The sequence below is a fragment of the Bacillus rossius genome, chromosome 8, assembly GCF_032445375.1.
Source record: "Bacillus rossius redtenbacheri isolate Brsri chromosome 8, Brsri_v3, whole genome shotgun sequence".
Taxonomy (NCBI): Eukaryota; Metazoa; Arthropoda; class Insecta; order Phasmatodea; family Bacillidae; genus Bacillus; species Bacillus rossius.
The window spans coordinates 66,154,478-66,166,614 of record NC_086336.1 but is presented as its reverse complement, the minus strand read 5'-3'; the positions used below and the strand labels follow the sequence as shown (position 1 = coordinate 66,166,614).

The 12,137-nt window shown below is 40.4% G+C and overlaps 1 protein-coding gene across 3 annotated transcripts; it reads left to right on the top strand.

Moving 5' to 3' along the window:
* Nucleotides 1-1,094: 1,094 nt before the first annotated feature.
* Nucleotides 1,095-11,523, top strand: LOC134535135 (uncharacterized). Of its 3 annotated transcripts, XR_010075581.1 has the most exons (5): nucleotides 1,117-1,271; nucleotides 3,150-3,260; nucleotides 4,952-6,246; nucleotides 8,804-9,035; nucleotides 9,575-11,523. XR_010075581.1 is itself a non-coding variant. In XM_063374084.1 (4 exons), the coding sequence occupies exons 2-3, from the start codon at nucleotides 3,153-3,155 to the stop codon at nucleotides 6,221-6,223; spliced, it is 1,380 nt and encodes a 459-aa protein (XP_063230154.1). In that variant the 5' UTR covers nucleotides 1,117-1,271; nucleotides 3,150-3,152; the 3' UTR covers nucleotides 6,224-6,246; nucleotides 8,804-11,523. The 3 variants fall into 3 exon arrangements, 2 of the variants coding, with proteins under 2 accessions (XP_063230153.1, XP_063230154.1); XM_063374084.1 differs by having other exon boundaries at nucleotides 8,804-11,523; XM_063374083.1 differs by lacking the exons at nucleotides 8,804-9,035; nucleotides 9,575-11,523 and having other exon boundaries at nucleotides 1,095-1,271; nucleotides 4,952-7,366.
* Nucleotides 11,524-12,137: the final 614 nt, after the last annotated feature.

Sequence of the window (12,137 nt, the reverse complement as noted above, 5' to 3'; positions counted from 1 at the left end):
ATGAGACATTCACTGAGCATAGGTTTTTTTTATTATTATTATTATTATTATTAACCTGCAATTGGGCTTTCACCCGGTGGCAAGAACTCCCACTCACTCCCCTCTCCCCCCCCCCCCCTCCATCAGCTTTCTCCTCAGCTCCCTCCCATCCCTGACCTCCACCATTTCCTCCCCCAGCCCATTCCACTCCCTCCCCGTCCTCACCAGGAAGGTGTTCCGCCCTCTCTCTGTCCGCCTCCACACCCTCTGGAGCTTACATCTGTGGTCTCTTCGTCCTCTGTACTCCCCTCTATGTACTTTGCTTCCCAATTGCCCCCATCCCCCTTCCCCCTTCAGCACCTTGAACATCCTGACCAACCTTTCCACTATTCTTCTCCTCTGTAACGTTTCCCACCCCAACTCCTTAATCATTTCCGTTGGGCTATGCAGTTTCCCATCCTGCCCCTCCCTCCTTCTCCACATTCCCATCACCCACCTAGCCGCTCTGCGCTGCACCCCTTCCAGCTCCTTCACCTCAGTCACCAGTTAACTCCATCCGGTCGCCTGGACAGAGAGCTTGGGACAAAAACAGCCTAAGTCATTTCACGCAACTACAGCAATTTCCAACCGAGTATTTATATTTTTACAACAAAATGTGCAAACATAACGATAGAGCTGTTACATGGTGACCTTCAAACATGTGTGAACTATCAATACAAAATAAATTTAGGTTTGCGAACCAGCGTAAAGGTTGTCACAGGAACCCTGAGGCCCTCCAATGTATTTTTTTCATGGAGTATATCACAAACATAAATTTTTTTCGCACACTATGGCTATTGGTACCGATAGAGCTGATTTATAGGTACCTTCGTACAGGTATAGACTTTTAAATAAAAAATTTAATTAGCGGGCAAACTATCGTACAGGTTGTCCTAAATATTACGACTTCGTGTTACTATTTTGTATTAGCAGAATACCAATAATAATTAAAAATAAAATTTCAGTTAGACTTATTAATTGATTTTATTATTTACATATTTAAAATGTTTGTATTTACCTACCAATAATAAATGTGACTCAATAATAATTTAATTCTTTGAGCTTGTTCGTTTTGTTTCATTGACGGTTACATAGGTTTTGTTATTGGATGTTGGAGATATTAAAGAAGTATTTTGCTGCAAAGTAGTTTTCGTTTTAATTTTCTGAATATTAATAAATGTTAGTATGTGTGCATAAATTTTTTTGTGTTTTAATATTTCGTTTGAACTGAAGTGTAGCAGTTTCGTCTGAAGGTAAATGATGATTGGTTTACGTACATACGGTCGAAAATTGAACGAAAGTGTGTCGGAGGTGCGAGATGCCATTTTCAACCTTTTGAGCTCGCGATAAGGTTCATTATTGTAGGAAACTTGTTACCGTCCTAAGAAGGGGGTAATTGTTATAAATTAAAATAAAACAGGGTTAGAATGGCTAGTTTTTAGCACGTATTCTTTGTATATTATTATTAAAATGGTAAGAATAATGGAAAATGTTATTTCCAGGTGCTGCCTCTCAAATTTCGTTGTAAAGAGCCCATTTTAAATTCTAATTAAAAATAAATGAAAATATGCAACGCTTCCCGGACCGCTAAGGGAGGGACATGAGTGAACACTGTTGTATCTGTTGTTGGTGGGAATAATAAAGTTAAAATTTTAAATGCTGCAGGTAAATGGGTGAATCTTCAATCGTGGTTTATTGGCTTATGTAATACATTCCGCGGGGTCTTCACGGTAGAACACAAGCCGTGAAGTAGTCAGTTTACATGGACCCAATGTAGTATTTTCAAATTATATGGAAAAAAAAAAAAAGACCCTAATCTATAGTAAGAAGTTAAGAAACTGAGGTAAACATTTAAAACAGAAGTTTTTACTAAGCCTATATACATTCAAATTGTAACCTGGTTTGGCAGTTTGTACACAAGGCTTCACCCTCTCGCAGTCTTGGTGGCCTCTGTACCTGCTCCCCTCAGCTCTAGCTACAGCCACTGTCTCCCTGTCAAGCCCCATTCCTCCAGCACTGAGAGCAAGTGGCACAGGTTTGCAACAAACATGTAAGAAACAACTTGGGCAAGGATACAAATTAAGCTCACCGCACACGGTACAATATTTTCTACTAGTTTGCTTACTAGAATGCTTACTGGTTTCTGTACTGTGTAGGCTACAAGCTGAAACACTAGGTGCGCTACAAGTTTCTGCTGCACACGATTCTAGCTGCCTTACTAGTTTTGTTAAGAGAATATTCTCCACAACAAATTTTTATTATGATAATTCACATTTTTTACTGCATACAAACAAGGCTCTTCTTTGTATGCATTTATTAAAACGAGGAGTTGGTCACTATTCCACTTATTTCCGTCCATGTTTATCATGACATGCACGCTTAAAAGTGTAAACAACCCCTCGTGCTGTTTTCGTGAGTTCTGATTAGCCACTAATTAAATATTGTAACACAGCAAGCAACGAAAATAGGACGTAGTCTATTACGCAAAACCAGTAGCCCAGCTAGTACAGCTACTAGTATCCAGTTTGAATTCGAGTGAGGAAACAAGTAGTAGAGCCAGTACGATACCTAGCATACAATATTGTAAGGAATATTGTACCGTGTGTGGCGGGCTTTAGTCTTTGCTGGTTAAATCATTTGCTAACCAAGCTCAACTCTTTGCAGTGTTCGGAGAACAGTAAAGAAGCACCCAATGTGGTGTTTGTGAAGCTTCATGTGTCAAAAGCTCTGAATGTCTGAGGGGGCTGTAAGTCAAGGCAAAATATGTGGCTTATAAATTGAAAATGGTACTAGAAAGTTACGTACTTGAAGATTATTGTATTTATATTTGTTCCTTTTTTACAATTTCTGCCCCAAAATTTTCTGTAATTTATTTCCCTCCCCACTATAGTTTTTTTTTTTGAATCCAGTAGGCGTCTGAAGATGCCGTACTGTGAGGTAAGCAAGCAACTTTGGTAGTAACCAAAAATTGCATATCTGATTTTTTTTTTTGGATTGGCCACCACCTTCAAACTTTATCTTTAATAATAATAATTTACTTTGAAAAATGTTTTAGAAAAGGAATATTTATATGAGGTTTTATTCGTGCAAGTTAATACCCTGTTGTGCTTGTAACATTGTGATGTTGGCAGCCGATGGAGCAGGTGGACGCGGCAGAGAAGGAAGCGAGCGAAGTGCTCCACAAGCTGCTGTCTGTCGAGAGGATCGAGAAGCCAAACTACAGCTCCAAAGACCACAATCAGGTTCCTTTTTCGTGCTTTTATTTATTTGTACATGTGATGTAGTTCTGTACAGGATGTCTACAACTTGCGAAAGTCACGCAAAAGTAGCGGAACTAAGGAAGGACGAGTCACGAAAGTCACACAATAAACAGTCATTAATGATCTGGGCATGAAGAACTTTAATTTCCAGCAGGCTTTTGCTAGCTCACAGTTTCTTTTTTGACACCTTGATTTGGTGTATGTATAGTCACACGTAAAGTATAAATTGTTGTAGACAATCCACTTAAATCATGCAAAAAATATCTTTAAAAAATTTAAGCTTTGTAAAATAAAAATTTGCACATTCCAGCGAATAGTTAGATCAGTTTCTTATTGTGTTTAATTTATCTTATTATATGTAAAAATGTATCGGCTATGTTCTATAATAGTGATAAGAAAAGTTTTTATCAAAAATTTTGAAATAGTCCTGAAATTGGTTCATAAGGTATTTGTAGAAAACTGCTGTACATCGGGGGGTATGAAGTGGCTGTGGCGAGTTTTTATTTTGAACTAACGTGGAACCTAGTTGTGAGAGAAGTGTACCTGTCGACACAGCTCTGCAAACACGAGGGCTACGTCGCCTGGCAGCCTGTGTGAGACCTCCATTCAAGCCCACAGGTAGTCCTAGTGGGGGTGTGATTCATATCACATTCATTACCGGCCATTGTGCAAACGCAGGATATGTCGCCATGACAGTAACCTTTAATGTCAAGTTAGCAGTTTAAAAGCACAGTGTGAAGTGTGTATTGTGCAATGGCAGAGATTATGTGAGAAAATACAGTCTTAGCTCTGTTCCTTATATGGTAAAGTATTACAAATATTTTTGTTGAAATACAAAAAAGACTAAAGTTGCTATATAATTTTTTATTTCTTAGTTGTTTATGTGTAAAAGTGAAGATATCTAAATCATGGGTACAGCATGAACAGACTTTATTTTTTTTAATTGTAACATTTTGGCTTATCCCAATATTTTCTTCCTGTAGAGCTATTTATTACTCATTTTACTGAGTGATATTTTTTCTTTGATATTCTCATTAAATTATAGTAACAGCAAAAATATAAAATGGCTAATCCAGCACAACTGTGCAAAAGTGTATCCAGAATTTCATTTGGGGGAAGGAGAAACCACTTTGTTCACTGTTTGCTTTCAAATTCTTTCCTTTTGTTGGTGGACTGACAGATGTTTTAGGATTTCAGAATAATCAGGAGGGGGGATTTCCCCCCCCCCCCCCCCCTTGCATCTGAGGCACGTAACATGTTGAAGTGAACACTGTACCAACATTTAAAACTTAGATATCATTCTGAATAAAATAAAAAAAGTAGTGTGAAATTTAAAGTTAAATATATTATGAGAATAGAAAAAAGGTAAAAACAAAATTGTGAAAAGTATAAAATGAAAATGATAATTCACCTAAATGATGAAACTGATAAATTTTTTCAAGTCATGAACCACACTGTTGATGGTCACAGATGCAGTGGCTGGCCTCCTACAATCAATATTGCAACCTTTCTCTCGGTCACAGCAGTTCGGCAGGAGGTTGTGATATGGCAGCATTCGTAGTGTTTCTAAAAAACTAATTCTGTTCACATGTTGAAACATGTAATTCTCAGTTGAAGCATATCCAGTTGTGACATGGCTAGTTATGAAGCGTGTTGTGTGTGTTGTGCGGCAGGTGATGGTGGTGGTGACGTGCGCGGGCAGCAGCGCGCCCAGCGGCACGGACGCGCGGCAGAGCGCCGTGCAGTGGGCCACACAGCCCGTCACGCTGCACCACTCCCTGTTCGGGGCCATGACGGGGGACGACTGCTCGGAGGACGAGGGTGGCGCCCGCAAGCGCTCCAGCTCGTCCGGCGACGAGGCGGGCGCGAGCGAGCCCAAGAAGCCAGCGCCGCGCGAGCGCGAGGCGTACGCGGACATGAACCAGCTGGAGGACAACGTGCTGCAGGTGCGTGAGCGTCTGGCTCGTTGCTGCGAGTGCCAGGAGCAGAACTGCTTCAAGGGGCTGAACCCGGAGAGCGTGTACCGCCACCGCCTCAACATCGCGGAGCTCACCAAGGAGGAGCACGACATGTACCTGATGGGAGTCACCATGGCCGTGCTCACCAACCCCGAGCTGACCGTGCGTCACAAGGAGCGTCGCCGCCTGCGCTCCCAATACGTGTTCCAGGGTCGGCGGGTGTGTCTGGATGCCTTCCTGTACCTGGAGAACTGCACCCACTACCACCTGAAGCGCATCAGGAAGCACGTGATGACGCGCGGCGTGGTGCCCCGGGTGCACGGCAACCACGGCAAGAAGCCCCACAACACCTTCTCCCTGGACATATACCGCCACGCCACCATGTTCCTCAAGCACTTCGTCAAGACGCACACCTCGGCAAGCGCGCTCCCGGCGGCCGACCAGCCCGCAGACAAGCAGAAGACCGTGTCCAAGACTCCTCCCTTGTACCTGCCCCCCGAAGTGACGCGCAAGACCATCCACAACGCGTACCGGGAGTACTGCGAGCTGTTCGAGCCCACCATCAAGGTGATGGGCTACTCCACGTTTCGGCACTTCATGAAGGAGCAGTTCCCACACGTCAAGTTCGCCAAGGTGGAGACGAGCAAGCCGAGTGCGGGCAAGGCGGGCGGGGAGGCGGAGCCCAGGGCGCAGGGCTCGGCCAGGGAGCCCGGGGACAGCGCGGAGGACTCTGAGGGGCCGGCCCCGCCCCGGGAGGAGGTGGACGTGAAGATACGGTCGCTGCCCGTGGTGTTCTCCGAGGGGGCGGCGCCCCAGGACAAGCCGACCACGTTCATCGTGGCGCCCGTGTCGCACGGCGGCGAGGGCTACCCCTTCCAGCTGGCAGGCCCCGCCCAGTGCTTCTCCCAGCCCGAGGTGGAGACCATCACGGTCACTCCCGTCATAGGCAACACGCTCACCGCTGCGTACAGCTTCACCGCCTTGTGAGCGGCCGGCTGTCGTCGCGATAGGTACATTCCCACGGCACGACGCGTGCTGTCCGTCCTGAGCCGGCCCGCGTAGTGGCGTCACTCGGAACACAAGGGACACGCCATGCATTAGTGATGGTGATAAGGGTGCGAACACCTTTAGCAAAATAAATATTTTTTGTCAATACACTAGTTCATCTGATTTTGAGGTTTTATCTGCAAATTGGATTAAGTCTGATAACTAAGAATCTTATTTTAGATGGGTCAAAGTTTGAAAACCAGAATTGAGCCAAGCCTGGCTTGATTCAGCTTGTAAATCAAGCTCTGTTTTACTATATTTTCAAACGTACTTGTACTCCGTGTTATTTTTGTTAGTGTCATCATAATAGTCAGGCTCATACATTTACAGAAATACAAATTAAACTTTTTATCTTCTTTACTGGGCATAAAAATGGCACAGCTGAAGTTTAATATTGTATTCACCCATAGAACATAGCATGTATACATCAAAATTGTTTATATAGTGAAATATATGAAAAAAATGTCATTCAGGTACAAATTATTCAGGTATTAATATATATTTTTTTTTATAAAATACCTTTATTTTAAAATTTTTCAAAACATTGGTGTTGGCAATTTTTATGTTCATTAATGCTTTGTTGTAGTGTTCAAAAGGTTTTTGGCATTCTGCAGCCCCAATTAAGTTAGATGATGGGGGAAGTTAACAGTTTATTCATCAATCATGTTTGATGTGATTATAGAGCCAGTTTCAAGAGTGGAAGCTCAAACTTGGTTCAGAGCCATTGACTGTCGCTGGTTCTTGTGGAGGCATGCCCCGACGGCTGTCTTCGTTATGTGGGACTGATTGTGTCCTATTGATTGCTTGTTGCACTCTGATCACTGAACTAAGTTTGATATGACAAAGAACATGAAGAGATTCCAGAAAAATATCTTTCAATTTTTTTTAAGATTTAACTCCCTGTGGTGTATTGGCACTGGTAAATTTTGTTTTAATATTCTTAGAACAATACAGTAATTACCCGCGTCTGGTAGCATATTATATGCAGATTTTTAGTGTGAAAAAATGTACCGCAACCCACATGCAAATTTTGGGTTTAAAAAATATTGTATTGTGTGGTTGAATATATGTGTAAGCAACTAACCTATGTTGGTTTTTAATAAATACAACTCCACGGGTAAGTATGAATTGTTTAATGAAAACATCTCGGCAGTCGCACAGCCTAGAAGCTCCGTGAACAGCACAGTTACTGTACAGTGCCGTGTCTGCCACTGACCGGTCGCGGCGCCGGCAAGTGAGCGTGGAGGGAGGGGGGGGGAATCTAAAAATGACCCAGCCAGAGAGGAGCGAGTGTGTGCGTGAGGCCATGCAGCAGTGTTGACAAATGTCCCGTGAACTGGCACCCACACAATTAACGTGTGTATCTTGACAGGCGTTCATGACACAACTTTTCCCAGTCATTATTGTTTTCCAATGAAATTTCCCACGTTTTCAACATACCTTGACAAAAACCTGCAGCCACTGCTGGTGGTTGTAAGTGAACTTTTTATGTTCCTCGGTAAACTGCATGCTAGATTTTATACACGGAACTGACAGAGTAGTTTGCCGCCTCTTCTCTCTCCCGGCAAAGGGATGGGTAAAAAAATGAAATACACTGGAGGAAAGGGAAACGAGGGTGTGAGGGTATGAAAATAGCAGTCTTCTCCTTTGTCTTGTTAGGAAGTACGGGAGTTGGCTGGATCGTAAATATGAGGGGAGGGGGGAGTGGACCGTCACACACCGTCCCACAGGAGAGCCGAGGGTCAACGCCAGTTCTGTTTCTTGCGTGCCGATAAGCTGAGATAAGGACACTTCACTTGTATCCAGGGAACTCTAGCGAAGACAGATGCATGGTGCTACGACCCACATGCAGGGGGTGACTTACGGTGAAAATGATCCCCCCCCCCCCTTTTTTTAAAGGTGCGACCCTTCTGCCGGTAAATAAGGTAATACAAAGACCACAGTCGCACACTAACATACATAAGAATTTACTAACATGAGTTAGTATGTTGTATGTTTATTACCCTACAGTTCGCTATTTGCCTTCAGCTGTTGCTGTACAGAATTCCTAATTTATTATATTGTGTTAACATTATTTACTAGAAAGTATAAATGAAATGATTTTATTTATAATTTAAAAAAAAAAACTTCTGCAAGAGGTCTATACCTTTCAGGTGCAAATGTATAAAATATTTAAAATGTTGCTTTTGTAATTGCAATGATGTCAGTTTTATAAGAACCTGTTTTAGAAATGTTGGATTAAAAACAATTAAATTTTTTTCGGATATTTTAATTATTCCACAATTACCTACCGTATTTAGACAAACAATCTTTGTTATTCTGTGTGGATAATGGTCATAAACTTGAAGTGTCAGGAATATCTAGTGTGTGAAAGTTTGCAAAATAATTGCCATATATTTAAAAAAATATTTCTAATGAAGTTTTATGTATCTTTTTAATTCATACATATGCACCTGCTGAAACATCGTCACACCACTGGTAGTACCTGAAGCGCGAGCTACTTCTGTACGACACTTCCAGGAGCACGGCAAGGAGGTTGTCGTGCTGGGACACGGTCGCCTGTGGAGTCCCCAAGCTTACAGCACACACGGACACACTCACTCCACACGTCTCCCAGTTCTTGCCAGTCCTCAGCGACTGGACGAGCGGCTGTCGTAGCTTCAGCTCATCCTGCACTGCTCCAGCCGACACGCCTGGATGCTGTGTGGTCCTGCAGCATCTCTACCGACCGATCCCGAGTATCCTACAGCACGTGAGTGTGGTGATTGTGCTTCCTAGTGTTAATGCACGTAGCTCAGAGATCAATCCATTAATCATGAATTATTGCTATGTATTTGAGGGTAGCTCATATAACTCGTACATTTTACATAAATTTCATAAGTTAATATTATGATATTACATCTCACATAATTGAATATTTTATTTTGTTTCTCCCAACCATAAATGATAATTCTTCGTAAATAACATTTATATTAATTGCTCTATGCAATAGTGCTTTGACTTTATGATGTAAAGTAAACAGACAATCTGTTGATTGGAATTCTTTATTGTAAGAAAATTTTATTAATGGTATAAGGTTTTATGATATCAGAAGTGTAAGGAAAATGAATTACTATTACCAAGACATTGAGGTAATGTAATGAAATATTATTCAAAAGTACTGACTACGTAATTAAAGATAAATGCACATCAAGAAATTGTGAAATACAATCATAGTTTGCTACGATGTGAGAGATGAAACTAGCTGGAACTCAAGTTATGTTGAAGTTAGTCATCTATCTATGCTTTAAGGAGTTGAGCTACAAAGACTTTTAATTCAAATTCGACGGGGAACTTCGAGAAGGAGGTGATAAACTTTGAATTACACCAATTAAACTGCGTTCTACAAGAGATGGTACTACAAATGTCATTGAAGAGAAGTCGCCGCGATCATCTGGAACCAGTCTGCAATGCAAAGAACACGCCCGACGAGGACTGCTGCTGACGATTCCACTTTCTTCCATCGTGCTGCAGCTGTTTCAACTCAGCTTGTACTGCGACGCATCTTCGTGTACGTGACGTTTGAACAGCATCGAACAAAATCATCGATATATCCTTTGATTAATTTATTGTCCAATTTTATGTATCATCGAACGGTATGTACACTCAAGTTAGTGTATTGTGCATGTAAATGTTTACTTCGAAAGTGTTTATGTAATTTTGCGATATTCCAAATTCCATTTCCACACATTGATATTATTCCTTCCCATATTAATTAATATTTACTTGTCTTGAACTAACTTAAATTGTCTTGTTGAATGCTTTGATCAATTTTAGTATCAATCTTCAGTTCATTTCTGTACTAACTAAAAGCCTATTAGAGTACCCTAGAGAGAAATAGATTATTGCACTTGCTTTACTCACACTGAGCTTAGTCAGGATAATATTGTTTGACTTAATTATATGATATACGTATATCTATTAACCTACTCACTCATATCACTAACTGAAACTGGCTAATCTCCACCGATGGAAATCGGATTATCAAATTATATATTAGTATAATCTTAAAAAGGTTATGTAAATAATCATTTATGGGTAGAGTCCCGATTATATGGTGAATCGCGATAAAACTAAATAACATCGAAAAACACATTAACGTGTGACAAAACACCGAAAAACACGAAAATAGGCAACTTTCACTAGCTATTATTATTTATTTAACATAAATTTCTGGTTTCCGTAGCATCATTATGGCTGGAATCAACTCGGCATGTTTTGAATTCCATTCTAGACCACTAGAAAATGAAATACAGGTTATATGTACAATGTCCTGTTTTGTTTTGATTCTTCACTTCATAGAGTCCATAGATACATACAATGCAAAGACGTGAAACCTAGATTAGGCGGAAAAAATCTCGGAGCATGTTCCAATAAGGATGCTAGTACTTTGCGACACTGAAACAGTACTCTAGCGTCTAGCCATAGAGTTTTCACACATTTTAAAATACATCTTTTTGAGTTGCTGTTTTTGTATTGAGTATTGTTGTATATTGCTGTTTCTTGTAAGTTATAAAACACTGGTTTTATTTAGTTTTGTAAATAAATGATGGTTTTTAACTTTTACTAAAAATAAAACCAATAACACCGAAATATCATATTTTTAAAACAAAATTGATCAAAAAATAACACCATAAAATCGGGACTCTATTTATGGGTTAAGATCTTGCTGATCGACTATCACTATGGTGCAGGAAAATTTGAATTCATATGTTTGTAATGAAACCTGGCCAGATAGTCGTTATAAATATAGATCTAACAAAGTTAATATTTATATTTCATGGTAGATTTGGCTGGACAGGTCAGAGATAATCAGTTTATGAAGGTTAATTGGCACCCTAGAATATGGAAGCAATTTATTACACTATACTCAAATCTTAATATTCACAGTACATTTAAATATTACATTAAACCGACCAATTGTAAGTTAGAAGTAGGTGTTGGTTTCTATGGGCTTTGACTTTTCAACTTTGATACGAATCGATAGCAAAGTTGAAGTTTTGGTGTTACATAGAAAGTAGCACTGCAAACGGAGTTCGATAATATAAACATAATTTTTCGGATGGAGAGCCTTAACATACATTGTATGAAACTGTGTGTTTGTATCCTTGAACAGTCAAAGTAAAGATTTTGTCTCATTTGAAATAATAATGATAATATTGACTATTTTTCATCTTTACTTTATTTCATGCTATATTAATAGTAATTTAAATGTAATTTTGATTTTCTGGGTTTGCATGTGTTTATTATGTGGTACTGCAAGTGATACTGTATACATAACATATTCCCACAAGCCAGTTCTGTGGTCTGGTCCAGGCACCTTGCTAAGAGGCTGCCTACAGCACAGGCCGCCCCGCAAGTCAGCGCAGCTCAGGTGAGCGAGGCTAGTGCGCCCTGAGCCCACCAGGGTGCGCTAGCGCTTGTCGTGTGGGTCGATGACAGATATGCACTTAGTAAAGAACAGTCGAGAATTACGTCATCAGGTTGAATATCTTTCTTGTTTATAGAAAACATTAACTTTATGCTTCATTAACCTTATTAGATTTGAATCATATCTTCTATATTCAAAAATAATTATTTAGTAACTCAGAAATGACGTTAGCACCTATGTACGTACTTACTTTATGCCCAAGTCCTGTTATGCAAACATGTGGCCCATGAATATTTTACATTGTAATATAATTATAGGCAGTTTAGCTATTCTTACAATGTCATTCAAACATTAATAAAATGTACTTTGACTCAGAAACACACCTCCATGGAAACAGGCAGATCATACCAAATTAAAAAAAAAAAATTGTTCAACAAGTAAAGT